Source organism: Tiliqua scincoides, chromosome 2 (genome assembly GCF_035046505.1).
Source record: "Tiliqua scincoides isolate rTilSci1 chromosome 2, rTilSci1.hap2, whole genome shotgun sequence".
In the NCBI taxonomy this organism is placed as follows: Eukaryota; Metazoa; Chordata; class Lepidosauria; order Squamata; family Scincidae; genus Tiliqua; species Tiliqua scincoides.
In genome coordinates this window covers 113424069-113451931 of record NC_089822.1, presented here as the reverse complement: position 1 = coordinate 113451931, position 27863 = coordinate 113424069, and the positions used below count along the sequence as shown (strand labels likewise).

Sequence of the window (27863 nt, the reverse complement as noted above, 5' to 3'; positions counted from 1 at the left end):
TTTTCCTCCACTCATGGGCATCTGCACCTCTACAACGAAAGAATCCCACCTTCATTCAACCCTTCCCACTCTTCCTATATGTCTTGATATTCTCCAGCTAGGATGATCTGGCTGTACAGCAGAAGGCAAGGCTCTTGACCCTTCCATAGTTGAATTGGACTCGGAAACCATGGCTTGTCTTGTCACAGGGCTGCCATTGCTGGTGGGGAAACACTATCCTGTCAAAACTCTCTCCTGCCCAGCTAAGAAAAGCACAGAAACCTTCCATCCTCCTTTGCATCTGCTCATCTGCTCAACCCAGGGGTGTCCAAAGTTTTTGGCAGGAGGGCCACATCATTGTGTCGGGGGGGGGGGCCAGGGGAAAAAAATTAATTTGCATTTCAAATTTGAATAAATTTACATAAATGAATGTATTTGAGATGGAACTTATATGAATAAATGATGGTCTTGCAATAGCTCAAGGACTATAAAAGGCCTTCCACAAAGCAAGGTTGGCCTTTTGTTCGCTGCCACTGCTGCATCACAGCAAGCAGTGGAGGAAGCCCTTGTCCCATAGCTCACACGAGAGGTTGAACACTGCGTTGGGCCAGCACAGGCTCCAGGAAGTCTCCAGAGGGCCAGAGGCTCATTGGAGACTGGGGGCTCCCTGAGGGCCGGATTGGGAGTCCCTGAGGGCTGCAAGTGGCCCCCGGGTCGGGGTTTGGGGACCCCTGGCTTAACCCACTAATATCTCTCCCTTATCCACCAAATAATGGATATCAAAAAGTGAAGGCTTCTCAATAGCTGTCGGAAAGATTTTGCCTAATATCAAAGGCAGAGCAGTAAGGACTTACTACAAGCTTCTCTTTGGCTCTGCGTTCAAAGTCAAGCAGAGTGTTAACTGAACTGAGCGGTGGGCTACAGAAACAGCAAAGGGAGTGAGGGGTCAGGAGCAAGGTGTGGTCATGGCATGGGAGGTGAAACAAGCACATGCTCAAGTGCCTCATGCTCAGGTTTAGCAGGCCTGATATAGCCTTTGGGATGTCAACTGTTGAAAAGGAGTCTAGAGCAGGGATGTCCAAACCCTGGCCAGGGGACCATTTGCAGCCCTTGGGGACCCCCAATTCTCTAATGAGCCTTTGGAAGACTTGCTGGAGCCCATGCTGACCAGATGCGACTACTCTCAGAGCAAGGGCTGACTGTTTGACCTCTTGCACGAGCTGCCAGCTGAGGGCTCCCTCCACTGCTTGCTGTGAAGCCACAGCAGCAGCAAAGGAAAGACCAACCTTGCTTGCACAAGGTCTTTTATAGACCTTGAGCTGTTGAAATATCTTCATTCATTCACATAAGTTCCATCTCTAATAGATTCATTTATGTAAACTTATTCAAATTTTAAATGTAAATTAATTCTTTTTTTCCTGGCCCCCAATACTGCATCAGAGTATGTGGCGAGATGTGGCTCGCCTGACAAAAAGTTTGGACACCGCTGGTGTAGAGTAAGATAAAAAGCAAAACCAGAGCACAAAGGGAAAGAGTTATGTCGTATGATTGCATGCAACAAGAAAACAACATTCTTAAGTTTGTCCCCCAGTTCTGGAAAGAGAGCAGAGACAAGTGGTTAAACTGTGCATGTATAAGCAGCAGTGCAGTTTCCTATGTCTGTAACCAATGCTTAACACAGTCTGCCAAAATGTTTCCTAGTGCCTGATGTGTAGAAGTTGTTTGTTATTCCTGAAACAGGGAGGGTAAGGTACTCTGTATGTGCTCAAAGCCTCTCTGGCAAATTTCCAGTGATGGACCCAGATATTGAAAACAAGTCTAGTAAACCATGACTGAAATTAAGCCCTGTTTGTAAATTGTCCTGTACTCGACACCAGTTTTCGATCTTTTTATTGCAATCAGGAATATGACATGACGACGACGACGATGATGATGAGATTTTCGCACAGTCAGTCAGGTGTTATTGACTGGTTTATTGACTGGTGTTATTGACTGGTCCAGACACTGAGTCCTTCCCAAGGACCTGAGATGCCTGGTTTTTATCCTATAAATACCATCGCAAAATGTAAGCAGTTCCCAGTAATGCTGCTTTATTCAGTTGATCGATGGTAATTTCTCTGGCCCCTATGCCATTCAGGTACTCTTCAAGGTGTTTTGGAATAGCAAAACACATCATCATCATCATCATCATCATCATTATTATTATTATTATTATTATTATTATTATTATTATTATTATTATTATTATTATTATTATTAATGGAATTCAGTATCCTGGGAATTTTATCTTTCATTTAAAAAAGAACAAGATTCTAGCCCATATGACCAATAAGATTGGCTTTTAAGTAAGTGAGCATGGTATCCTATCCCCTTTCTGGGTGAGATCTGCCCATATGGATCCACTCAGACTTGTGCCAGCGATATAGCAGGTACAGGTCTGAGTAGACCCATTCCCATGGCTGGGGTTTTCCCCAGGGCGAAGGGATGACTGTCCCCTTACCTCACAAAGACCTCTAGCCTGCAGTATTCCCCTGCAGGATGTAAACAGAAGCCACAGAGGCACCGCTGCATTGGCATAGGGGAATTTCATTAGAATTGGGCTACCAATGTGCCTCCACTCAAAAAACTCCCTGCCTGTAGAAAACTAGCCTGTCAGCACAGATATTGAGCGGGGGGGGGGGGTTAGAGAGGAGCATTCAACTCATTTCCACTTCCAACCTGAAGTTAAACAACTCAGACATGTTCCCTGTCACAGTGAGAATTGGATCCCTGTCCTTTTCAATTGCTTCAAATAGCCTGGTCATACTAGTTTTCTAATATGTCCTGAAATCTATGAAATATAAAAAGGGTTGGACTAAGATTTTGCTTCATGAGTGTTGGTACTTTTCTCTAGATCTGCCCCCAGGAACCTCAGTCTGTGTAAACCCTTTTGCCAACACCTAGAGAAAATCCTTATTATCAATGCTATTTCAGGAGCTGAACGACACGTATTTGATGTGACCGTTTGGCCGCAAAACCCTGTGGTGGAGCATGGAGGGTCCCTTTGGCTGAATTGCAGCACCAGCTGCCAGGAGGCGGATGCCAGGGGAGACTTGGAGACGTCGCTGATCAAGGAGAGGAGAGACAATGGGACCAGCTGGGCAGCCTTCCAGCTTGTTAACATCACGGAGTGGGCGCCTGCCCCTGAATGCTTCTTCAGCTGTGACGGAGCGCATAAATCTGTCCGGGCAAATATCATGGTGTATCGTAAGTGGCTACAAGGCAAAGATTTGTTATTTTTCACTGCATCTCTTCAAGAATAGCAGCCTCCCCACATGTCACCTCCTAGGTAGTGGCCAGGTCCAACCCAGCTTCAAACAGAACTACATGAACAGAGCTTGCTGATTTGACTACTTTAAGTGACTGGCACTGCAGAATGCAGTATCACAGGGGAAGCCATTGTCCAAGAGTTGTGCCCCAGCATCATTGCAAAGATCTGCCTTTCAGGCTGCTTGCTGTTTCATTGTTATACACACACCGCCAAATTGTCACTTCAAGTGACTGTCTGGGTTGCTTACATTGTTGTGCTGATGCCTGTACATTAAAAAATTTCACGTATGTTAGGAATTATGTTGCAATCAGGAGATGATCCAATAAGGCCCAAGAAAATTCCCTTTTGCTGCACCTACCTATTGGTAGGAGCACTTGACTTCTATATCTAAAAAACCATTCTGCTGCAAAAAAAAAAAAGCTGGTTTGTCTGGGAGGTGGCTAGTCTAAAGGTGAAATAATTTTGTACGGGGAAAGCATTCAATCATGTGAGTCCCAACCTACATTTGGCACAGTCCAGACACAGGCTTACAACTTCAGCACCAGGCCACAACCTCCACCCCATTTGCACAAGTTCCTTCCTGTTCTCCTCCACCCCCTGCCTATAAATTCCTCTTCCCTACCCCATTCAAAATACTCACACACACTTTTCCAATAACTTAATCACTCCCGCCAAGCCTTTCTTGTCCTATCAAGATGCCATCCACACTCTGCCTTAATTGCCGCTGAGATAGTAAACCTGTACAACTTCAGGCTGGAATGTTTCACTATACAAAAATTCCCCCCATCTAGACAAATGTGGAATATGTGGAGAAGAGCTTGGGGAGCACATCATTGGCTGGGCTTGTATGGTGCAATCCTGGGGACCCGGCATGTGTTCCTGTACTCAGTTTTGAAAGTTTTGAAGAGGCTTTAAGATCCTGAACCTTCCAGTCAAGCCCTGAGCCCTGGCTATCCTAACCAGGAAAGCCTTGGGAAGATTTGAATGGCTACTCTATGGCATAGGGAGCAGAAATCTGTAGCACACTGGCATAGGAGCTAGAGAATGGTAGGCATGGCAATAGCATATAGCCAGGCCTAAGCTCTGGCCTGCCTCTCTTGCACCATGCTACTGCCAGTTCTCCAGCTCAATAGACTACCTACAAAACCACATCAAGAACGGACTGAGCTTCATATTGTCTATTGGATGTGATTTCTGGCCACTGTTGTTTCAAACTCTTTGATCTGTGTGAGATATAGCAAAGAGAACCTGAACAAAAGGCTGAAAAGGTGATGTAACCCATCCCTCCCTGTGAGATTTGCACAGCAGGGCGACCTTTATGTGGAATCCCATTTCAATATGCTTCCATATCTCATTCCAGGGATTCCTAAGCAAGTGGCTTTGGATCTGGTGCCATTGCTGGAAGCGGGCACAGTATATACATTGACCTGCCGGATTCCCAATGTTGCCCCCATCCAGAACCTCACTGTGATGTTGAGCAAAGGGAAGGAGATATTGCACATGAAGACATTTCAGAATCACACTGCTCCTGAAGCCAGTGATGTTGTGGTGAACCACACCATAAATGCTCAACAAACTGACCACAGGAAGAAAGTTACCTGCCACACAGCTTTGGACCTGAGGCCTGAAGGGCAGTTATTTGAAAAATCATCAGTCGGCCAGCTCCTCAAAGTCTTTGGTGAGTTGATTCATGCTCCGGAGTCTCAAGCCTTCTCCACCCTGTTTAATTTTTGCACCAAGGATAGCACAGAATTTATAAAAAATAAAAGGTCCAATGGCATGCACTTCATAGGATAGCTGTCGGAAGAAGTGGTGCAGATGCCAGGTGCAAGAAAGGAACTAGTGCCAGGTGCCAAATAATATGTCAGGTTTATTATGGGCCCAATCCTATCCAACTTTCCAGTGCCAATACAGCCACAATGCAGCCCTAAGAAAAGGGAACAAACATTCCCATACAATACTTTGAGGAGGCCTCCATGACTGCCTCCCTACAGCTGGTTAAAGTGAGCATCCTATTACATGGCTGTATTAGCCCTGTAAAGTTGGATAGGATTGGGCTCAGTGCAATATAATCTCCATATTGCCAACATATTTCAGTGAAGAAACTTCATCTGGGGTTTGCCAGTATCACTCTCTTTTGTGGGAATCCATGCCACAGAAAAGAATATTTCTGTGAAGGTTCATCACTGAAAGAGGTTGGGACTATAGAGATGACATCTCACAATAAATTCCTTCTGTCATTGGGTAACCTGGCTGTATGTATGTCTCCACTTTTCCACTGGAGAATTAAAGTTGCTCGGGGCTCCAGTCCAACTCCTGGAGGGCTCACAGTTTGAGTTCACTAGTGGGCCTGGCCCCAGATTGTCCCAGGTTACTTCTAGCTACACAATCTTTGTTCACTCTTGACTCACAGAGTTATTGGAAGATGCAAACTGAACATGCAACGGATGCTGTTCCTACCCTGCTGCAAAAACAACAGTTTTGAGGTACCTGAAAGACTTAACACATTTATTTTAGGAAATGTTTCAGTTAAAGAACTGTCACTTTCAGGTCTGCAGCAGCGTGTTCAGGAATATTAAAATCTTCTGGTTTCTAAATGTTGCCATTTCTCATGTCAGATTTATGTTCATGTATTTATTCTTTGAATGTGCCTAACCTATGTAAATAGCAGGGCGGCACTGGGTAGCTTACAGCACATTTTTATTTATTTAAAATATTTCTAGCCCATCTTTCCCTTCAGGAAATGCCCAAGGTGGTATACACAGTGGTTTGCAAATATTTTAAGGGCCCTGGGGTGGTGGTGGCCATATTGATGACTGGGCAGCACTGCTTCCCCCCCCCTCCCGCAGTAGCATCTTGTTTATCCCTTGATTAACATAGCCTAAGCTGCCCTGTCAGTTTTGCGAACCATCAAAAATCGGGTCACAATCTACTGGTGGGTCCCAGAACCACAGTGAGAGTCACTGCAGAACTATATTTCCCCACCACCACCCATGGTCATAGGATGCAGAAGTAAAGAGGACAGGAGTATGCTTCTTTGGCTTCTTCCCCTCCTGCCCCTTGATTTTTCTTTGTGAGGGGGTAGGTAGACAGAGTTCAGCTTTACAATATAACAGGGTAGAGTATGAGCAAGTGAATTAACCCGTGATTGAAAGAAAGACTATTGTGTGTATCAGCTGAATTAGAATGTATGATGAGGTTGGACCCTCCAAACTAATGAACAGCACACTTTGGAAGTCATTACCCATTTTGAAAGGTCACCATGCTTGGCTTGTATACATTTATGCTTCTCATTAGACTAGGCCTCTCACATTTCTTCTTGCATTCAGTTCCACTGTTCTCAGTGTTTTTCTCTATAGCCATGATCACCCAACCAGAAGTTGTTGTCCACTAAGTGCATTCACCAAAGTGCACCACTCCCTTCCTGTCCTTTTGTTCCACTAACAGTAATTGTAGGTTCATTGGAGTAGCAGTGTGGGCTTTATACACAGCAGTAAGCATTCAGATTTGCAACCTCAGTTGGAGACAATTCCAGAATTGTCATTTCATATTCAAGATTTCTGCACCAGCAGCGGACCTCTCTAGCCCTGTGCTCAGGGCAAAGGTCTGCTACCCCTGTGCAGAATTTCACTCCCCCCCCCCCACACACACACTCACCTGAGGCTCACAGAGCCTCGTGCAACCCAGGAATGTGTCAGAAAAACCTCTGTGAGGTTCCCCAACTCTATAAACTGTGCTGCCAGAAAACAAGAAGGACAGTTTCTGCCCTCGTTGGGAGCCTTAGAGAGGCTTCCACAGGGTCCTGGTGCCTTGCGCCTGGACCTTTTGCCCCATCTGACCTCATGGTAGGTCCACAACTGTCCTGCACTTCCAGACTGAAGCTACAGTGCAAAACCAAGGGTTTAACAAATGTCTGTGCAGATGCCCCCTTGTGTTTGAAACTCTTCTGTTTATACTTACTAACTATCCATAGATGAAAGAAAGGAGTGTCAAGAGCCCCTAATCAGCCAAGGGCTCTTTTCCTCACTTTCACCTAGTTTTCTAGCTTTCCATGAACAGCTTTGATCATGCCAGCCAATCAATAGAACTGATGGTGTTAAAAAGCAATTTTCTGATGCTGGACATGGCAGGAGTGCATACAAATTCCCATTCCTCCTCCTTTCATCTTGTAGCTTTTCAGGCATTTCCTGTGAGCAACTCAAATTAGCTTCAGGATGCTGGATTTGATGATCCATTGAACCAACCTAGTAAGGACCTCATCCTCAGGAAGAAAGGATCTGACCCATGTTATTTTTTCAAGCATCACCAATTCCTGGTTCTGTGCTCAGGAAAGGCACTCTACTGCTGGTGGGCATGCAGGAAATATGCAATTATTATTCCATTAGTGGGAGTCTATTAATAACTCTGTGACAAAGATGCTGCCTGTTCTCCCCAATCATTTTTTTGTATTGGTGATTTAATGATGCCACAATGCCTGGTTGACTCACAGCCTTTGTTCTGGTGCTCAAAGACAAGATGCCCCCAGGTTCACCTGGGCGTTTGGAACATGTCACAGATGCATTTGGAATTTAATCAGAGAGGAAATGAGCAGGCTGCCTTCTTTGAGGGGTTAGGAACACACACATGTGCAGACTTTCACACACACACACACACACACACACACACACACACACACACACACACACACACACACACACACACACACACCCGAGAGAGAGAGAGAGAGAGAGAGAGAGAGAGAGAGAGAGAGAGAAAATTGGCAAATGTGATTTATTTTCCACGGGGAAGGAGGGCGAAGATATTTTCCACATTTATTCACTCACATTCCAGCACTGCAGCCTGACTTACAGCATTACAAAATGCAGTGCTGTACAGTGCACTGCTGGAAACTGTGAGGGGTGCCGGCCATGCGGCTTTCTTGGAGCCCCTAGCGCTGGTAAGTCAGAAGCAAGGGCAGAATGTGGGTGGGGAGGGGGAAGATCAGGGCATTCCATGAGAGGAACTAGGGCGGGGAGGAGGCAAAAGGAGGTGGATCCAGCAGCAATGGTGCATGCCATATCATATTCCCTCTTTTTAAAAACCTCCCGACCCCAGAGGCATCACTAGGACAGGCACCATGGGTGCATGCCCCTCCAACTGTTGGGCTGGCAGGGAAGGGCACCTGCCAGGATGGGGAACAAAATTGGGCATGAAGGGAATACCCACTGGGTGGGGCGCTGGTGCGATTGGAGCCCAGGTCTAACCAGTTGGTAGATCTGGGCTCCAAGTCCAGGCAGAACAGTTCTACGCACCCAGCAAAGGGTTAATGCGAGCAGGAGGGGGAGGTGGAACTGGGTTCTCTTTTCCCATCTCTGATAGGAAGGAAAGAACAGATGATCATTGGACAAAGGATTGGCATTCTCATATTTCCATTGGCTGAGGGAGGGCAGGAGGAGGGGCAACCCTCATTGAATGGCCAGTGTAAATGGGACTACTTGTGACTAGGGCTGCCAAAGATTGGGTCATCCTGGTAAGCCTCCCAGCTGCTGCTCGTGACCCTCCTCCCTCTCACTGCTTCAGTCCTGGCTCTCACTCAGTCCCTCCCACCCTGTTTACAGATGGAAGCGGGCAACAGGGGAGTGAGTAAAGAGAACTCAGAGACACACACAGACACATTGGCAGCAGCCCTGTTTTTCCCATGGCTGGCTTTTTAAAGGGGACAACTCAGCCTAGGGAGAGAAAGGATGCAGGGGAGCAATCACGCTTTATAGGCATGGCTCTGTTGTTACTTGGGAGGTGGGGGACCCTCACTGAATGAGTGGCTAAAGAGGGACTACTCCTGAGTGGAGCTGCAAGGATTGTGTTGTCCTCATAAGCCTTCCAGCTGCTGCTCTTGACCCTCCTCCTCCTCCCTCTTGCTGCTTCTGTCTCCACTCATGCAGTTCATCCACCCCCTCCTGCCTTGTTTACAGATGGGATGGGTACATCAGGGGAGTATTAAAGGAGAACTCCGATACACTCACACACATCCAAAAATCCTGGATTTTTTTTCTACAGAGCCATGGCCGGCTTTTAAAATGGAAATACTTGTGACTTGAGTCTTTTCGAGTCACAAAAATGCTCTGGTTGACTCAGAAAGTCCACCCATTAGGACTCGTTTTTGAGTCGAGTTGTAGAGGGCGGGGACTCGTGACTTAACTCAAACCATTCTAGAATCACCCATTCCTGGATAAAAGCACATGAAAAGTTCAAGAATTTGCCATTGCCCTCTTTTTCATTTATAGCATTACCTACTGGAATGAAAGTATTGGTCGTGGTGACACCAATGGAAAACCAGGGACTGGATTCACCAAGGATGGGTGGTGGATTTCTTTAGATCACAAAAGAGATGGTGATCTGAAATGGCCGAAATCTCTGGAGGCTTGCCTAGCAGTGAAATAATTTTGAGAGCTTGTGCACTTGGACATAACTTTTGTCCTATCTATTTTACCTTTGTTTCTCTCTTACAGCTTTTCCAACAGATCCCCAGCTCCAAGCCTTGCACTCCATAGAGGTCCATGCCAAGATGCCTGTGCAGTGTGATGTGGCTGGGGTTTTTCCAGCTGAAGAGGCCCAGTTTGACCTGACCTTTGCGGGGGAGAGCCTGAACTTCAGCTTCAGTGTGTTTGGTGATAGAGTGATGGTCAGAGCTCAGGTGTCCCCCTCCTCTGCAGGAGAACACGAGTTGAATTGCACAGTGTCCCTGGGCCCAGTAACCAAATCCACAGTAGAGACAGTGCATGTTTACAGTGAGTGGTTGCTCAGATTTTGGGAGAATTGTGGTTCATATCAAAGGTGTCCTTGTTAAGATCTATAAGGGGGGGGTGATGATCAGAAAGACATTGGTGGGTTCCATTGGATGTAAAATGTTGGAGAGAGTGGAACAAATTCAAACACTATACTTTCAGATGAAGAAGTAAGAACAGGCTTGTACTTGCAAACAAGAGTCTCATATGCTGTTAGTCCTGTACAACTGAGAGCAGGATTAATCCAAAGCAGACAGGGATGAAGGTGAAAGCAATCAGTATTCAGCAACAGCAAGACTCCTGGTTTTCACAATAGTGTGCAAGCTTGACTGGAGGCATTTATAGGAGTTGGGGAGCATTATGTGACCTGTTCTGGGGTATCAATGCAAGGAAGCTTCTCAACCTAGTGTGGCTGGTTCCTTGCAGCTCCTTCCTGCAGAGTTAGCTGATAGTACACAGGCTGACTTCTTTATCCGATATCTCTCACATCATCCAGAGCTTTCAGAAATGCGCATGTATGTAATCATTAAGAACCCAGAATGCAATGCTATAATTTTTTCTTGTAAAGTAGAGATCTTGTGGTAAATTTTGAAGTAGAGGGGGTTGTCATGTTACTGTCCTGTAACTACACCCCATAATAGCACACACTGTAGACTACAGCACACATAAAAACAGCCCACTATGATCCTTTCCCGCAGCTACCACATCATGCAGCCACCACCTCATGCGGCATACAATGGGGGGGGGCAATTGGGAAGCTTGGGAGGGGAAACGGAAAATATTTTCAGGTTAGAGCAGCGGTTTTCAAACTCTCATGGAGAGTCTGAACCACTGTAAGTTCTTGCGGGGGAGGGAGGGAGCAGCGATGTGATTCCCAGGATTGCGTTGCTAATGGGGCTGCGGGGACTGGGATGCACACACCAGTCCCTGCAGCACCCTCCTTGGAGTGCGGGGAGCCCTGCATGAGCATCTGCAGGGCTCCCTGATGTTCCAAAAGTGAAAGTGGAGTGATCGCGCTCCACTTCTGCAAAACCGGAAGTGGAGCGCGGTCGCTCTGCTTTCACTTCAGATAAGCTGGGGAGCCCTGCAGATGCTTGCGCAGGGCTCCCTGCACCCCAAGGAGGCTGCTGCAGGGACTGGTAAGTAAATGCTAGTCCATGCAGCCCCCTGAGTGACATGATCCTGGGGATCGCGTCTCTGCCTCCCCCCTGCCCCCACCCCTTAAGGGGTCAGAGGCCAGTTTGAAAACTACTGGGTTAGAGGGATGGCGATTCTAAGGCGAGCCTTCTCCATACTGGCACCACAACTATGAAACTCCTTCTTGGGTAAGTTGAACCACGCCTTCCCTCATAGTTATTAGATGAGGGCTCAAAACATTTTGTTTCATCAGGCATTTTGGTAACATGTTCGGGGTTGCCTCTTGTGCCTCTGGATTGAATTTAATGTATTGTCTGCTGCTTTTCCTCTATAGATGGCTGCTGTCCCTCCCTCACTTTTATAGCTATTGGTCTGAACTGCTGACCCCAACTATTTGATTAATTTTTTTATTATTATAAGCTTGATTATTTTTTGTGGAAACTTGTGTCACCTTGGGCATTTGGCTTGACAAGGAACAGGTGGGATATACATTTTTAAACAAACAAATAAATAAAGGCCGCCTCTCAGGCAGTCCTTGGGAAAGAAGATCGTCTAGAGCTTCTGTTGTTGGAGAAATCCCTGCCCCTCCCCAACTATACTGATGCTGCTGAGTATATTTTCAATAGCAAACTTGGGGTTACAAGTGCGCATTAGAGGAGAGACGGGTATTGGAGACCTACTTCCTGCTTTCTTCCAGATAGAGGGTCTCAGACTACGGAACTGAGGAAACTGCTACCAGTCAGCCTAAACAGTAAGCACTGCTCCATATGGCCCAGTCTTCTGCTTCAGTGGAAGCCATTGGTCAGCTTCCAAAGAAACATGCAATTACTCCTACACACTCAAGTGGTGGGTGGGTAGCTGGCTTGCTGGGTGAGTTGTTTCTTGAATAGTGCTCCCTCTCTCATGCCTGATAGGAAACTGAAGGGCTGATCAAATACAGTTTGCTGCAGCAGGGCAAAGGAAAAACTCACGTATTTCTGTGAATATTCCCAAGCGGAAAGCCTACACCTAGGCACAGAAAGCCAAAGCTAGCTATTTGCGGTTGGCAGCTGCTCTTCCGGCTCCCATTATCCCAATTAACAGTGATCAATATCAAGTCCTAAATAAGCAATAGAACAAAGCAACCCTCATAGGAAACGTGTGACTGCTGCAACTAAAGGTCACGCACCCAGCTCTCCTCCTCTCTTTGTATCATGTTGTGAAGCTACCTCATGTTGTAATGCTGTCAATCATGATCGGAGCCAATAATGCAAAGTGGGGTGAGGAAATGTGGAATGTCATGATACTAAAACATGAGGTTAGTTTTGCTTGATGCTGATGGAGGGGGAGAGGGAAACAACATATGGCATTCATTTTCTACAGCAGTAGCCGCCACACATTTACCATGGCATCTTTTTTTGGCATTGGACATCATTCCCAGCTGGTACTATCTCATTTTCTGAGAAACTGTAGGACTAACATTCTCCTTCATACTAATTGCAGGTTTTCCTGAACCCTCTCTGGAGATCCACCCATCTCAGACCCCTGAAAATAATCCTGTGACCATCCTATGTGATACGCTAGCAACTCAGCCGCCTAATGTTTCTCTTCAGATCAAAAATACTTCAGGAACGACTCTGGCATCTGGCGATCAGCTCCCTCTGCAGCTCACTCTAATAGCTCAGAAGGAAGATGATGGGAGGGAATTTGTATGTGAAGCAGAACTGGTAATCGGTGAAGACACCATCATTAAGAACACATCTGCCAGGCTTACTGTTTTCTGTGAGTACTGAATGTCCCTTGCAATAACAGTATTTGGTTTGCTTTTTTTATGTTCGACTTAGACGTAAAAATACAGTATTGTCTTTAAAATCCATCTACCAGTGAGTCAAGTAGCATTCTGGGATGCATTTTTAAAAGTTGAATTTTTTTAAGGATGTGGCTATGCTCAAATTTCTCAGAATGTGACACCAAGGTGTCACACCAATTCTATTCCCAGGGATAATTGGATTCCATGCCCATTGTTGGATTACAATTGTTGGATTACAACAATTAAGGAATGATTGTACCCCATCGAAAATCTGCCTCTACCCCATGGAAAAGCAAGCCCTTATTTGTCCCCTCCCACGGCCAGGTCCATCCTAAGGCATTTTACAGTCTCAAGCACTACATGTAATCTAACTGAAGAGATTTCTGGAGATGCTCCCCCCCCCCAGTATGATATAATACAGTGGTTCCCAAACTGGTGGGTCAAGACCCACCAGGTAAACTGGAAACAGGGCATTCTCCTTTAAAAGGGGGAGAGACCTTAACGGTGCTACAGAGATTGCAGCACTGCTGCTGCCAAGGGTTTTTTTTTACTTACCTGGGGGGCAGTGCTGACCTCCTGCAGGGTCCTAGAAGCTTGTAGCCTCCTCTGATCTCCTCTGCAGCTTATTTACAAAGCCCTTATCTCTGATCTAAAGCTACTTCCTGTTTTCCCTGAAAACCAAAAGTAGCTTTAGTTAGGAGATAAAGGCTTTGTAAACAAGCTGCAGAGGAGATCAGAGGGGGCTGCAAGCCTCCAGGACCCTGCAGGAGGCCAGCGCTGTCCAAACAAGTAAAAAAGCCCCTTGGAAGCAGCAGTTCTGTGATCTCTGCTACACTGTCACTGCCCCTTCCCCACCTCCCTCTCTGCCCACACAAATACCTGGTTCCCATCTCTCCTGTAGGAGTTTGGAAGCCATTGAAATATCATGAAGGCAAGGAGACCCAGTTAAAACCTCCAGGATTGCTTTCAGCATTGATTTGCAGGGACTCTAGATGAATCCTAGGGAGTTGCAACCCGTCAGAGAGGGGCTGCCAGTGACTGCACACTGATCCAAGGGAGAAGCACCCAGTGGTTAGCACGTTCACTCCCTTCCCATTCTCCTCTCTTCCCTGTTTGGTCATGCAGCCTTGGTAGATGGAGTTCACTGCCATGAGCTCCAGAGTTCAGGCTAGCCAGAGGAGCTCCTTGGGCAGAACCCCCTCCTAGACCAATACTGAACATCAGGGTTCTCTATCAAAATTACTCTCACACTAGCACCTGCAGAGCAAGATATGATAATTCACTGCATTTTCTAAACCAGGAATAAGGCAAACTATTCCCTTATATGAACCTTAGAACTTTTACTATTATAGTAAAAGAAGTGGAAAAAGTCTGCAGGCAAGGCTGGCCCTACCATGAAGGGAAATAGTGAGTGCCTCTGGTGACAGATTCTAACTGTACATTGTTGTCCTACTTGTCTACAATTTGTTGCTTTTTCATGACAGCTAAACACCCTATCTCATGATAGGACTAGTTCATCCTATAACAACCTCATATATCCTGGCTTGCGTCAACAAGGCTAATGAATTGCCCAACGTTACCCAAATATTCTGGTCCAACTTTCTCCAACATTAAACCTCCCCCCTTTATTTCTTACCCAAAGAGAGAAGAGCCTCAACCAATGTGTGTGTTCCCTCTGCACGTTGCAGATGTGCCAGAAATGGATGAAGTCACCTGTCCCAGCAACCATACGTGGATAGAGGGGACACAGCAAATACTCCACTGCATGGCTAATGGGAACCCTAAGCCATCAGTGGCTTGCACCAAAGATAACATCACTCACAATGTGGAAAAGGAGAAGCAAGTCAACCGAAGCCACAGGGGTATCTATAACTGCAGTGCCACTAATGAGTTTGGCTCCAGCACCAAAACAGTCACTATACAGGTGGAATGTAAGTGTCTTTATATATGTGTTTATAAGTGTTCCATGTCTTTATACACATGAAGTGCATGTCAAGCATGCATATAAAGCAGCGGTTCCAAACTTTGTGCTTCCATGACCCATCTTGTCCTCTGCATCAGGTTGTGACCTGATGCTTGCTGTTACAGAGTAAAGCATCACTGGTAGCCAGGCTTTTCTGTGTCACACCAGGCCTGCAATCAACTCCATTGGCCTCTGTGGGCCCCAGAATGCCTTGCAGACACAAACAGGATGTCACTCCTGGTTGCTTCCACAAGGTGTTTTGGGGCCCCCTGAAGCCAACAGAGTGGTCACATGCCCAGCGCAACCTGGAAGCAGTCTAGGGGATACCCAGTAATGCTTTGTAGTGTGGTAGCGAGCGTTGGGTCATGATCCACAGTTTGGGAAATGCTGATGTAAAACAAGCAAGAAGGCGATCCTAGCTAGTTCACATCATCAGTATTCCTGGAATAACAGCCCCTGAAATAGCATGACACCTATTATTTAGCAGCAAACTACTTATAAATCATACCAGACCTTGGAAAAGCCTTAGCCGCTTTGTGAAGCAAGCTACTTCAACCATCACTTCAACTATATGCTGTTCATTCCATCTCCTCTCTGTTGCAGATGGGCCTCAGCTGGGTGAGTCTGACTGCCACAGTAACCAAACATGGGTGGAAGGCAGCCTGCAGAAGCTCCTTTGCCAAGCTGATGGCGTTCCAATCCCAGAGGTTTCCTGCACGAAAGATGGCAAAGGGTATGATGTCAGAAAAAGACAGAACGTCACACAAAGTCATGCCGGGGTCTATCACTGCAATGCTACCAATGCACATGGATGGAGCAGCAAAATGGTCACTATCGATGTTGAGTGTAAGTGCAGCATGAACATTAGCCATAAAAGAGGTGTGGGCTGATACAGAGGCATTTGAGCGTGAGGCTGAATCCTGCAAATCAGCACAGACAGTTCTCCTTATGACACCCAGCAGGGCACAGAAAGCCACTATTGAGATGACCTCCTAGAGTGCCCCAGCCTTTGTACAATTTTGGGTGACTCGAAAAGAAGCAGAGATATGGGGTTTCTCCTGTCAACCTATGGTTCTTCTCGGTATCCACTTCTGACAATGCATTTCTTAATTAAAATTCTGAAAAGGTGCAAAGACTAAAGCAATGGTTGCAGATCTACATCTCTGTACCACAGGAATGGTTAGTTGTAAGTGTAGGACATGTGGAGGTCCTGAGAAGGTTGTCAAATACATACCACTGACAATTATCATGTTACAAGAACTATCCTCTGGTCACTTTTTCCCACATGTATTTTCAGGGCTGACTTGTGCACAATCTTAGGGCACAATCCTAACCAGGTCTACTCAGAAGTCAGCCCTGAACTCGGTTCCTACCAAAACCTTGACAGACATAGAAAATTGTCCCCTTTAGACAATCCACATGTAGACATCCACATGGGAGGATTACAAAGTGGGGAATTTTTTTTGCTGTCCCATGGATAATGAATGGGCTTATCTGATGGCCATGGGAGGTGGTGGATTCTTCCTCATTAGAGATCTTCAAGCAGAGGCTCAAACAAGCACCTGCTGGAGATGTGCAAGGAAGATTTCCTGCTATAGGCAGAGGGTTGAACTAGATGACCTTTTAGGTCCCTTCCAACCAGTGGCGTCGCTAGGGAGGTGCAGGGGGTGTGGGCTGCACCGGGTGACGCGCAAGGTGTGATGATGCACACTGGGGGGATGACGCACTAAAATCGCAGTTTTAGGAGCAACCCCGTCATGCCATAAACGGTTGGATGTGGAATTTCCAGTGGAATGCAATGCAAAAAACTAGAGTGAAATAGCTCCTTTCTTTCAAAAAACCGGCCAAAAAACTGGAAACCCAAAAATGCATGGAGCCCTATGGAAAGTGAATGAGCCGTATCGTGTGTTTACTCGCAAGTAAGCGAACTTGCCTTAGTGCTTCGGAAAGGGCAGGCTGAGGGGATTCCAATGACAGCAGAATGGTCCTGATCCAATGAATGCAGCCACCCGAAAACACCCAAGGAGGTCCCTCCCACCCAGCTGCGAGTGTCTTGAGCCCTATGGAAAGCGAAACAAAGCCTCACGGCTGCGTTTACTCACAAGTAGGCGAACTTGCCTAAGTCCAGTGATTTTCAACCTTTTTCATCTCATGGCACACTGACAAGATACTAAAATTGTCAAGGCACACCGTCAGCTCATATCCCCCAATGACCCTACTAATAAATGACCCTCTCTCAAACTCCCACGGCACACCTGCAGACCATTCGTGGCACACCAGTGTGCCATGGCACAGTGGTTGAAAATGAAGGAGGTCCCTCCCTCCCAGCTGTGAATGTATTGAGCCCTATGGAAAGCTAAGCTAAGCTAAGCTACACAGTCGCATTTACTCGTGAGTAGGCAGACGTGCCTTGGCTTATGATCAGGCCAGGCAAAGGGGAATATGAGGACACCAGAATGGTCCCGATCCAATGGAACTGGAGCTCAACAAATGCTCCAGAAGGCACCCTCCCCCCCCCCCGCCACTAAAAAGGACAAAAAAAAGAGGCTTGAACTGGTAAGGGAAATGTTTTCTATTTTGCACTTGTAAAGCCAGGTGGGTCTTTATCTTGATATGCTTGAAATAGAAGAACTTTAAACTGGACACTGGGGAGGGCTGAAGATCTCACTGATTCTTTTGGGGGGGGTGTTATTGCAGGCAGACTACAGAGAAAATTCACTTGGTGGAACAGGACTGGCTCCCCCTTATTTATTTCTTTTATTTTAATTTAATTATTTATAATTATTTTAATTTGCTTGATGATGTCACTTCTGGCCATGACATAACTTCCAATGGGTCCTGGACAGATTTTCATTCTAAAAAGTGGGTCCCGGTGCTAAAAGTTTGAGAACTGCTGCAATGTTGGCAACCTTCAGTCTTGAAAGACTATGGTATCCCGCTCTGAAAGGCGGTTCTGGAACAGCGTCTAGTGTGGCTGAAAAGGCCAATTTGGGAGTGACAATCCCTTCCACACCGGGAGCAAGTGCAGTCTGTCCCTGATCTGTCTCCCTGGCTATGGGCCTTCCTTCTTTGCCTCTTAGCCTCAGACTGTTGGCCAAGTGTCTCTTCAAACTGGGAAAGGCCATGCCTGCCAAGCGGGCCGCTGCAATAAGGTGTTAGTAAGTTGACACAGGGTGTGTGTGTGTGACTCTACAAGTTTTCAAAGTCAGAGTTTGGAGGAATAATACCATCATGTTATATATCAATCAATATGTAATTTCATGCAGAATGCAATGAAACAAACCGTGTTGAAATATCTCTATTCTATCAAAAAGTACAGCCAAAAATCTGGTGGGGGCGGAGCAATGGTACATCACCACGCCCACCACCTGGGGTGTTACCCCGCCCACTGCATGGGGTGACGCACCGGTCTCCTGGACCGGGTGACGCGAATCCTAGTGATGCCACTTCCTCCAACTCTATGATTCTATGATTTTCATACATTTCCACTGTAAAATGAGATCCTACTTCTTCATCTTGCAGATATGCCTGAAATGGATGATTCCAGCTGCCCGCATAACTGGACCTGGATACTAGGGTCAGAGCAAGCGTTCACCTGCTTTGCAATGGGAAACCCAGTCCCAAGTGTTGAGTGCTATAAAGATGGCATAGTATATAGCCCTGGAGTTCCCCAGCATGTCACCAGAGAACATGCTGGCACTTATCACTGCACAGCCACAAATGTACATGGCTCCAACATGAGGGACATGAGCATCCAAGTGGAATGTAAGTGAGCATTGGCTGAATCTCAGTTGGGATGCCATCTTGGCAGGTTTTTAATTGGCCTTTTTTTAAGGGCTGGGCCAAAACTACTTGTGCCATTTTCTGCTTTCAGGAATATCAAAAAGTATTTGGTGATGGTTGGCACTAGTTGGAAACACATTAACTGAAAGGTGCCTTGGCTTATGCCTCATCTGCTTTTATTTCAATGATTTGATATTGAATGAGTGATGGGCACCTTTTTCCCCTGTGGGAGAGAGGAGGGGGGGCTCTTTGAATGCTAGCCTAGCTTCGTAAAATAATACCCACTCTATTGATCTGATTTCAGATAAACCAGAAATGGATGAATCCAGCTGTCCAAGTAACTGGACCCTGGTGGAGGGGGCACTGCCTGCCTTTCACTGCAAAGCTGCAGGGGTCCCAACTCCAGAAGTTGTATGCAACAACAGTGGCGCAATTTACAACCTTAACCAAGGACAAGAGATCCCAGTCCACAATGAAACGTTCTGGTGTAATGCTACAAACCAGCATGGATCAATGGCCAAGGCAATCACCATTACAGTTGAAAGTGAGCATTGATTATGCTTTATTATGTAATTAATTAATTAATTAGTTAATATAACTAAGGGCGCAAGCCTAACCAGGTCTACTCAAAAGTAAGTCCTATTTTGTTCAATACAGCTTACTCTCAGGAAAGTGTGGTTAGGGTTGCAGCCTTAGATCATTACATGACAATGAAAGAAATTCCCAAGAAGCTTGGAGGGGGAGGTGTATGTGGTTTCTGGAAAGGTTTGGAAGCAGGTCTGTTCAGAGTGTTATCAGTTGATATGCTCTGATATGCCAGGAGGTGTTGGCAAAGAAAGAGGAGACTGAGCACACAGGAGGGACAGTGAGGAGATGTGACTGAAACAAGTGCAGGATTCACTGGGGTGGGGCGAGAGAGAGAAAGACTGGGAGGCAACTGACTCTGGACTTTGGAAGGTGGGGAAGGGGGAGGGGCAGTAAGAGGGCTTAACTGCAATTATGATGGGGGGATGTGTGTGCAGGAGGGGAGGAGGTGGGTGGGGGGGAAGAAAAGCATCACTTGCCTACTTATTTATTCAAGAAAGAGTGTGACCAAGCCTCTGTACGTCTACTCAGAAGTAAGCCCCATTATAGTCAATGGGGCTTACTCCCAGGTAAGTGTGGATCAGATTGTGGCCCAGCGCCTTTCCTGCCAAAGCCTTGCCAGGGGAGGCAACGCAGGCAGGGTCACTTTGGGGCATTGCTGGCAGGGAAAAGGGTCTCTCCAGGATCCTTTCCAGGCAGCTGCTTCTGGCTCCTACCTGCTTCCAGGCTCACTCTCACTTCCTCTCGCTCTCGCTGCTCACCCTCATTCCTTCCACGTTCCGCCCATTCTTCCAGGCTTCTCGAGCTGCCTGGCTGGCTGCCCAATCAGCACGCGGGGCAGGCACCAGCAACAGCAGGAGTGTCCAAGCCCTTGCGCGGCTGCCCCTTTTTCTCCTGCTGCTGTGAGAGGCTACAAGCCGCTGCTTCTCCCGCGTGCACAGCTGCTGCTGCTGCCGCCACCTGACACCTTGGCCCTGCTGCACACCTGAGGCAGGCCTCACGGTACACCAGTGTGCCACGGCACGGCGGTTGAAAATCGCTGCTCAAAGGACTGGTCCAGGATTGTTGGGGAAGCGGAGTAGTGGCCTCTTCTAGGAGTTCATGTTTCTCTTATGACCTTTAGTCTGGGTGAGAGAAGTTCCTCTTTTTTGCCAGGTGAAGGAGAAAGGAGGAATATTGTGTTGGCTAAGTCACCACAGCACAAACATCTCTCCTCCTCTGAGTTGACCTGGCAAGTATTGGGAGGCATGTCTTGTCCATCTTTTGTTTTCATCCCCCTGACTGACCTAACAAACTTTCTAATTGTTTTAAGCTATTGTTACTGCAGCTCCGCCTGGAACGCAGTCCAGTCGAATGGGAAATTGAGCAGGAAGAGACAAAAGGAAGGTCAGGGTGATTTTAGCTTGATAAGCTGAAATCTGGATAGGAATACTTGACAATAAAATCATCCACTACTGACACCCACACATCATTAAGGGAGATGGTGGAGGCTGAGGAAAGACTCTGGCTTGGCTAAGGACCTAACTAGACGTGAGGGCTGCTAACCCATCTCTCCCTCATGGGTCACCTTAACAACATCTGGTAAATGAAGCATGTGATTGTGGTCACTGCTTCCCCATCCCAGAGAAGCAGCCAATGAATTGAAGCAGAGGCAAAGAAAGGTTGAACATGATGATGTCATGCCACATTCTTTTACTAGCTGTTCCTTGGAAGATGCATGGAGAAGAATCTGTGAGCTGCTCAGCGTGTGGTCGGTCTGTGGAACTCCTTGCCACAGGATGTGGTGCTGGCGTCTAGCCTGGACACCTTTAAAAGGGGATTGGACAAATTTCTGGAGGAAAAATCCATTACGGGTTACAAGCCATGATGTGTATGTGCAACCTCCTGATTTTAGAAATGGGCTATGTCAGAATGCTAGTGCAAGGGAGGGCACCAGGATGAGGTCTCTTGTTATCTGGGGTGCTCCCTGGGGCATTTGGTGGGCCGCTGTGAGATACAGGAAGCTGGACTAGATGGGCCTATGGCCTGATCCAGTGGGGCTGTTCTTATGTTCTTATGACAGGCTCATATTACCCTGCACATGATCTTCTTACATTACATGGCCTCCTATCTTTGTGTTTCAGCCAAACCTCAATTGGATGAGTCCAGTTGCCCAAGCAACCAGACCTGGCTGGAGGGAACTTTGCAGTCATTGGTCTGTAAAGCAAGTGGGACTCCCACTCCATTTGTTTTGTGCACCAAGGAAGGAGCTGCTGCAGACTTCCAGAGACAGCAAAATGTCAGCAGAAATGACTCCGGCATCTACCAATGCAAGGCCACTAATAGCCATGGGACTGAGAGGTGGACTGTGGCTGTGCAAGTGGAATGTGAGTTGTTGATTGAAAAACAGCCCATAGAAGGTGCATGCACATTTGTGATTGGGGGCAGTCTGCATCCATCAATATATGTAAGAGAAATTAGATCAGAAGTATTTGCTAATTTTAAAAAAATCAACTCCCTGTTCCACTACCATGAGGTTTCAGGCTCTGCCCCCCCCCCCACCGAGTCTCAAGATCTAAGCCTCAGGAAGCAAGACTAGTGCAGAGGAGTGTAATGTGGCAGGGGAGGGCAGGGAAGTGGGGAGGAGTGGGTGGGCTGGGCCTGTAAGGGGAGCTGGATTGGTGGCAGCACTGTCAGATCTTATCCTCCATCCTGGCCCAGATCCGCTGACACAGATCCACTTAGATCTGTGCCAGGTCTGAGTAGACCCACTGCTGAGAATGTCACCTCAAGGAGCCCGCCAGTGTCCAACAACAACCTCCACAGGATCAGCGGAGCCCACAGTGGTGCTGCTGCATCAGCTTGGGGGAGGTTGGATAGGATTGGGCTGCTAGCCATGTGTAGGTTGGGCTAGTGCAGAGAGGTGATTGCAGCCACTTCCTCTAATCTTGCAACATGCCCCTTTCAGCTAGTGATGGATATTATTGAATGGGACCTGCCTTCCACACTGGCAGGGAGAGCTGTGTGTTTAATACCAGAGCCTCTTAGAGATCTCAGAGACAGCAAATAGAGATCTGCTTGTATTTACTGGCTGAGTTGAAGACAGCTCTTCTCAATTTGGTTTATAGACAGGCCTGTTATCTCTCTTCTGGCTGTCAGTGCTTCTCTGCCCATCAGAAGAGGAGAAAACTTCACCATCACCTGCCACGCCGATGGGTCTCCTGCAGTCAGCTACACCTGGAGGGCACCTCAGGCCTCCAACATCAACTATGCTGGCAACAACAGCACAGTGACAATTACCAGGGCTGGTGGCCAAAACAGTGGTGTGTATGAGTGCACAGCCAGCAACAAACATGGGCAGCACCTCAGCCAGATGGAAATCCACGTGGAAGGTAAGGCCACATGTCATAAACCTTTACCATTGCATCCAGGATTTCAAGATGACAAAGTCCAGACCATCCACTATAGCTGAGGCAAAAGAACAGGGCAGGCAGGAGCAACCTGGGCAGCAGGTAGAAGCAGACAGATCTGAACCAAGGAAAGATGAAATTTGAACAAGCTAGATACACAGCAGGCACATAAAACAGTCTGCCAGGGCTCTTTAATAAATGAGAAGCACTTTTTGGAGGCTGAGAATGTAAATGGCACTGGAGGAAAAGACAACTTGATGTTTTCCCCACTGTTAGTTCCTGTTGCACTAAAATTACACACTGCACCACTGCTTTTCCACCAGAGGGGGAGCGGGAGCTCCAGACTGCTACAGCAAGAGCAGTGATGTCATCTGCAGGAGCACTCAGGTGCTGCCTTGGAAACTTTTTTTCAAAGGATCTTAGCCAAGATGAAATAGCATGCTCTGTAAAAGGCAAATGGAGAGGCATATGCTAATGTTTAGATAGACCATCTTGTTAGCCAAGAGCTTCCTGAAAGGCAGCATGTAGTTGATGTTGCATGAGCTCATGTTCAGGCCACAATCCTATGCATTTAAGGGTGCAGTCCTACCCTGAGTTCGAACAGGCAAGCCAAGAGGCTTGTGCTGTATCCAGCGCAAGGATAGGGGCCCAAGGTGGCTCAGCCAGAGGCAAGGGAAAACCTTTCCCCTTACCCCTGGGTAAGGTGCCTTTCCCCCTGTGGGTCTCCTTGGACTTGTGCCACCTCAGGAGGTGGCATAAGTCTGAGGAGAGCAGAGTGGCTTCAAGCCACTCCGATCTCCCTGGGAACAGGGGTTGGGATCTGGCACAACTGCAGGTCCCAGCCCCGCCTCCCGCTCCCCACCCACCCACCTACCCTCTGCCCACCCTCCGCCCTTCCAGGAACGCTTCCCTCCCGCCCACCCCAGACGTTTTGATAGAACACAGGTATTTCAATGTGGTATGTTTCATTGCATTCTGCTGTAAATTACACATTGAATGGTGTATAATATGATGGTATTATTCCTAAAAAGAAACCCATGATTTTCACAATTGTGGTCACGAGTATTACTGTATGTTGGCAACCTTCAGTCTTGAAAGACTATGGTATCGCGCTCTGAATGGCGGTTCTGGAACAGCATCTAGTGTGGCTGAAAAGGCCGATTCGGGAGTGACAATCCCTTCCACACCGGGAGCAAGTGCAGTCTGTTCCTGGTCTGTTTCCCTGGCGATGGGCCTTCCTTCTTTGCCTCTTTGCCTCAGACTGTTGGCCAAGTGTCTCTTCAAACTGGGAAAGGCCATGCTGCACAGCCTGCCTCCAAGCAGGCAGCTCAGAGGCCTGGGTTTCTCACTTGTTGAGGTCCACTCCTAAGGCCTTCAGATCCCTCTTGCAGATGTCCTTGTATCGCAGCTGTGGTCTACCTGTAGGGCGCTTTCCTTGCACGAGTTCTCCATAGAGGAGATCCTTTGGGATCCGGCCATCATCCATTCTCACAACATGACCGAGCCAACACAGGCGTCTCTGTTTCAGCAGTGCATACATGCTAGCGATTCCAGCTCGTTCCAGGACTGTGTTGTTTGGAACTTTGTCCTGCCAGGTGATGCCTTATTAATTTATTTATTTATTTTAGAGATTTATATCCCGCATTTCTATCCAAGGAGGACACTGAAGGCGGCTCACAATAAAAACATATTAAAAACATAAAATATACGTATATAAAGACATCAAAAACAATAAAACACAAAAAAGTTCCATGCTGTGTCATAATAGCATCTCATTAGCTCTTTGAACACTCAATCTCATTGATACTTTTTGAGTTAAGGAAACATACTTTTTGTTACATAAGACAGTTGCATTTTTGTTTTCTGGTTTTTTGGCAATAACTTTTGATAGAATAGAGATATTTCACTCCATTTTTTATTGCATTCTACGGTAAATTACGCATCGAATGGTATATAACTTCATGGTATTATTCCTACAAATTGCGATGTTAGCTATTGTGCTCACTAGTGAAGTCACCCCCCTGAGGGTGGCATCTGCAGCATACGGCACCCTCCATTTGTACACCAGTGGAGGTACACCATTTGTACACCAGTGGAGCCCAATACTGAGCTGCCCGGGACGGATCCTGCACACCTTGGGGTACCGCAGGAGGCGCCTTGGGAGAAGGGGATTTTCATCCCCCTTCTCCCGGGTAAGGTAAGCAGCCCCGCAATGGGGCTACTCACTTTACCGCCGACCAAAAGGTCGACAGTAAAGTAAAGGCACTCATGTAGGGAGCCGATCTCCACGAGTGTCTTGGATCCCATGGAGCAGAACTCCACGGACCTGCCTTCCACCCTCCCCCATCACGCCTCCCGCCTGCCCCTGTCCCTGCCCCCCGCCTCCCCATCACACCTCCCACCGCCCTCTCTCCACCCCCCGCAAGCCTCCCCCTCCCCGGAATGCCTCCTTTTCGCCTCCCTCCCTGCCCCGCTTACCGTGCCATGGCTTGGCGGTCCGTGAGACCGCTGAGCCACAGAGGCTGGGCGCCTGCCCCGCACTAACCCAGTGCTAACCCAGTGCCAGCTAGTGCTGAGCTAGCACAGGCAGTAGCCCGGCAGTGAGGGTCACAAACATGCCTTATGGCACGTTTGCAACAGTCCATGGTGGAACGAAGTCGTGGCACCGAGCCCAGGATTGGGCTCTCCAGCTCCTACAAATTTAGCAGCACACCACTGCTTTCTAATTTCTGGTGGAAGAAATCACAGGTACTTATATTTTATACCCACAACTTCCTGTTCTGCTTCCTGAGCCTGCTTTTCAGTTCAGGTTGAACTTTCTGCTAAATCATGATTAAAGATTTAGCATTACTAGTAAAGCCTTGGATAAACTCCTGGCAGCTAAAATAAACTGGTATTTGCTGGTATGTATGCAAAAATAAAGTAAAAAAAAAAAATCTCAGTTGTTTTAAACCAGCAGTGAATTAGAAACAGCAAATGTCCTCCTCTTGCATGGGAAGGGGGGCATGCAAAACCCCAAGATCCATGCTAGTATCACAGACCGCACAATCTTAGACAAAATTACTCAGAAGAAAGTTGTTATTATTATTATTAACAGTATTTATATACCGCTTTTCAACTAAAAGTTCTCAAAGCGGTACACAGAGAAAAATCAAACAACCAAATGGCTCCCAGTCCCAAAAGGGCTCACAATCTAAAAAGATGCAAAGGAATACCAGCAGACAGCCACTAAAACAGACACTGCTTGGGTGAGATGGGCCAGTTACTCTCCCCCTGCTAAAAAAAGGAGCACCCACTTGAAAAAGTGCCTCTTACCCAATTAGCAGGGGTGTAAGTTCCTGCTAATGTTAGTTCCATGTTCCATGGAAAAGTTCCAAAGTTCCAAAGTTCCATGTTGTTAAATTGAGCTTATTTCCAGGTAAATTTATTTAGGATTGCAACCTTGACTTTGGTTTAATTGAGTTTTAGCATTGTATCTGAACCTGGACAATATCCCTAAAAGAATTTAAACCAGATTTAACCAGTCTATGCAGAACAGATCTTACTTGAAAACAAATGAAGAGTTGTCACTTGGTGTCTTAACTCAGAGACAGGACAAAACTTAAAACAGAGTACGTAACTTTCTCACAGAATAAAGTTTGTCCATGCAGGACTGGCAATTGTTTGAGTTTCAATTTCTGTCTGGATCTAGTGAGGATTTCTGAAAGATTTCCTAATTCTTATCTAAAAATTCCTTTTGTCAGGCAGATAACTTTTAACAGCTTTTTCCTGCTTCCTCTTTTACAGATCATTGGCTGTATATTATTGTTATAGCAGCAACCGCTGGTGCCACCATGTTGGTCTTGGGGGGAATGGCTGGTGTTATCTACTATCTCAAATCCACAGCCTGCAAAAAAGGTGAATACAATGTCCGTGACGCAGAGAACTCTACAGAAGCCACATGCCTGAACTGTGAAAGGCCTTGCGATGGTGATATCTATGGTATACAGCTCACTAGGACTTGAACAAGCCTGGGCACCTCGGACCCCGAGGCCTTGTCTCCATAGGCAGAGACAGGAGGGACAGATCAAATAAGACTGTCTAACCTTCCCATGTCTCTCACCATTTGTGGTTCTGCATGTGGGACATGCAGTCCTCTGCTTCACTGTGGAATTGATTAACCGGTTGATCAACATAAAGTTGAGTATTCTGAGGATGGAGGACCAACTTTTGGGTCTATGGCTTGGATAGCAGAGACTTAGATGGCACTTGCCTGTATGAGTCTAAATCCAACCTTTGTCTGTCCCTTGGAGTCATCAAGGTTTTCTGGTGCTTGTACAGTTGGAAATATGGAAATACATACTTATGTACATTTTCCTTTGGAAAGGTTTCACCTGAACAAGTCCCCAAGATTCCAATTTGGGATGTGTTTATACCTGTTGATACTAGTTTTAATGACTGCAGTTTCAGTTTTGGCTTATCAATTCTGGAAAGTGATGGATGATGGGTGCCTTGTCAAAAGGAGATATATCAGCTCTTGATAATAACTTCTCAAATATGGAGCAGGACTTCATCCTTCTGGGGCAGGACAAATGTAATTTTTTTTTCTAAAAATGTTAGAGGACGGGAACTTAGCAGGCCACTGAGGACCCAATCATATCCAATTTTCCAGTGCCAATGCATCTGTGCCAATGGGGTGTGCACTGCATCCTGTGGTGGGAAAGCAGACACAGAGGCCTCCTCAAGGTATGGGAACATTTGTTCCATTACCTTGGGGCTGCATTGCTGCTGCACCAGTGCTGGAAAGTTGGATAGGATTGGGCCCTGAGTTATCAGGATTATGAATCATGAACTTTTTTTTTTTACATAGAGTTACTCTGAATTTGTAAGAGGCATTATGCCATAAAATAACATGGAAACATGCTTAATTTGGTTAAACAAAAATCTTGTTTCATTTTAGTTTAATCCTGTGTTTTGCCAGATTCCCAGTCCAAGCTTTGCTTAGAGAACCTATGCCCACTTTAAGCTAATTAGCTCCCCTTTGTTCCTCCATAATGGCCCTAGTTTAGCCTTGCTGGACCCCATCAACCTTGAGCCTTGAGAGCAGAGCCTGGGAGATGAGGGGTGATGCCAGGCAGATTTGGGAGAAGGCAGCTGATAGGGTAGAAATGGAGCCCACCTAGTA

The 27863-nt window shown here is 46.8% G+C and overlaps 1 protein-coding gene across 1 annotated transcript in view; it reads left to right on the top strand.

The window, feature by feature from the left end:
• Positions 1–26703, top strand: part of ICAM5 (intercellular adhesion molecule 5) — a 31405-nt gene extending 4702 nt beyond the window's left edge. The window contains exons 3-13 of the mRNA XM_066612699.1: positions 2873–3225; positions 4650–4967; positions 9778–10056; positions 12673–12951; positions 14668–14910; positions 15546–15788; positions 18465–18707; positions 19030–19269; positions 21434–21676; positions 22418–22681; positions 26486–26703. Of these exons, the coding sequence (XP_066468796.1) occupies positions 2873–3225; positions 4650–4967; positions 9778–10056; positions 12673–12951; positions 14668–14910; positions 15546–15788; positions 18465–18707; positions 19030–19269; positions 21434–21676; positions 22418–22681; positions 26486–26703 (2923 nt within the window). The remainder of the gene's footprint in view (positions 1–2872; positions 3226–4649; positions 4968–9777; positions 10057–12672; positions 12952–14667; positions 14911–15545; positions 15789–18464; positions 18708–19029; positions 19270–21433; positions 21677–22417; positions 22682–26485) is intronic.
• The last annotated feature ends 1160 nt before the right edge of the window (positions 26704–27863 follow it).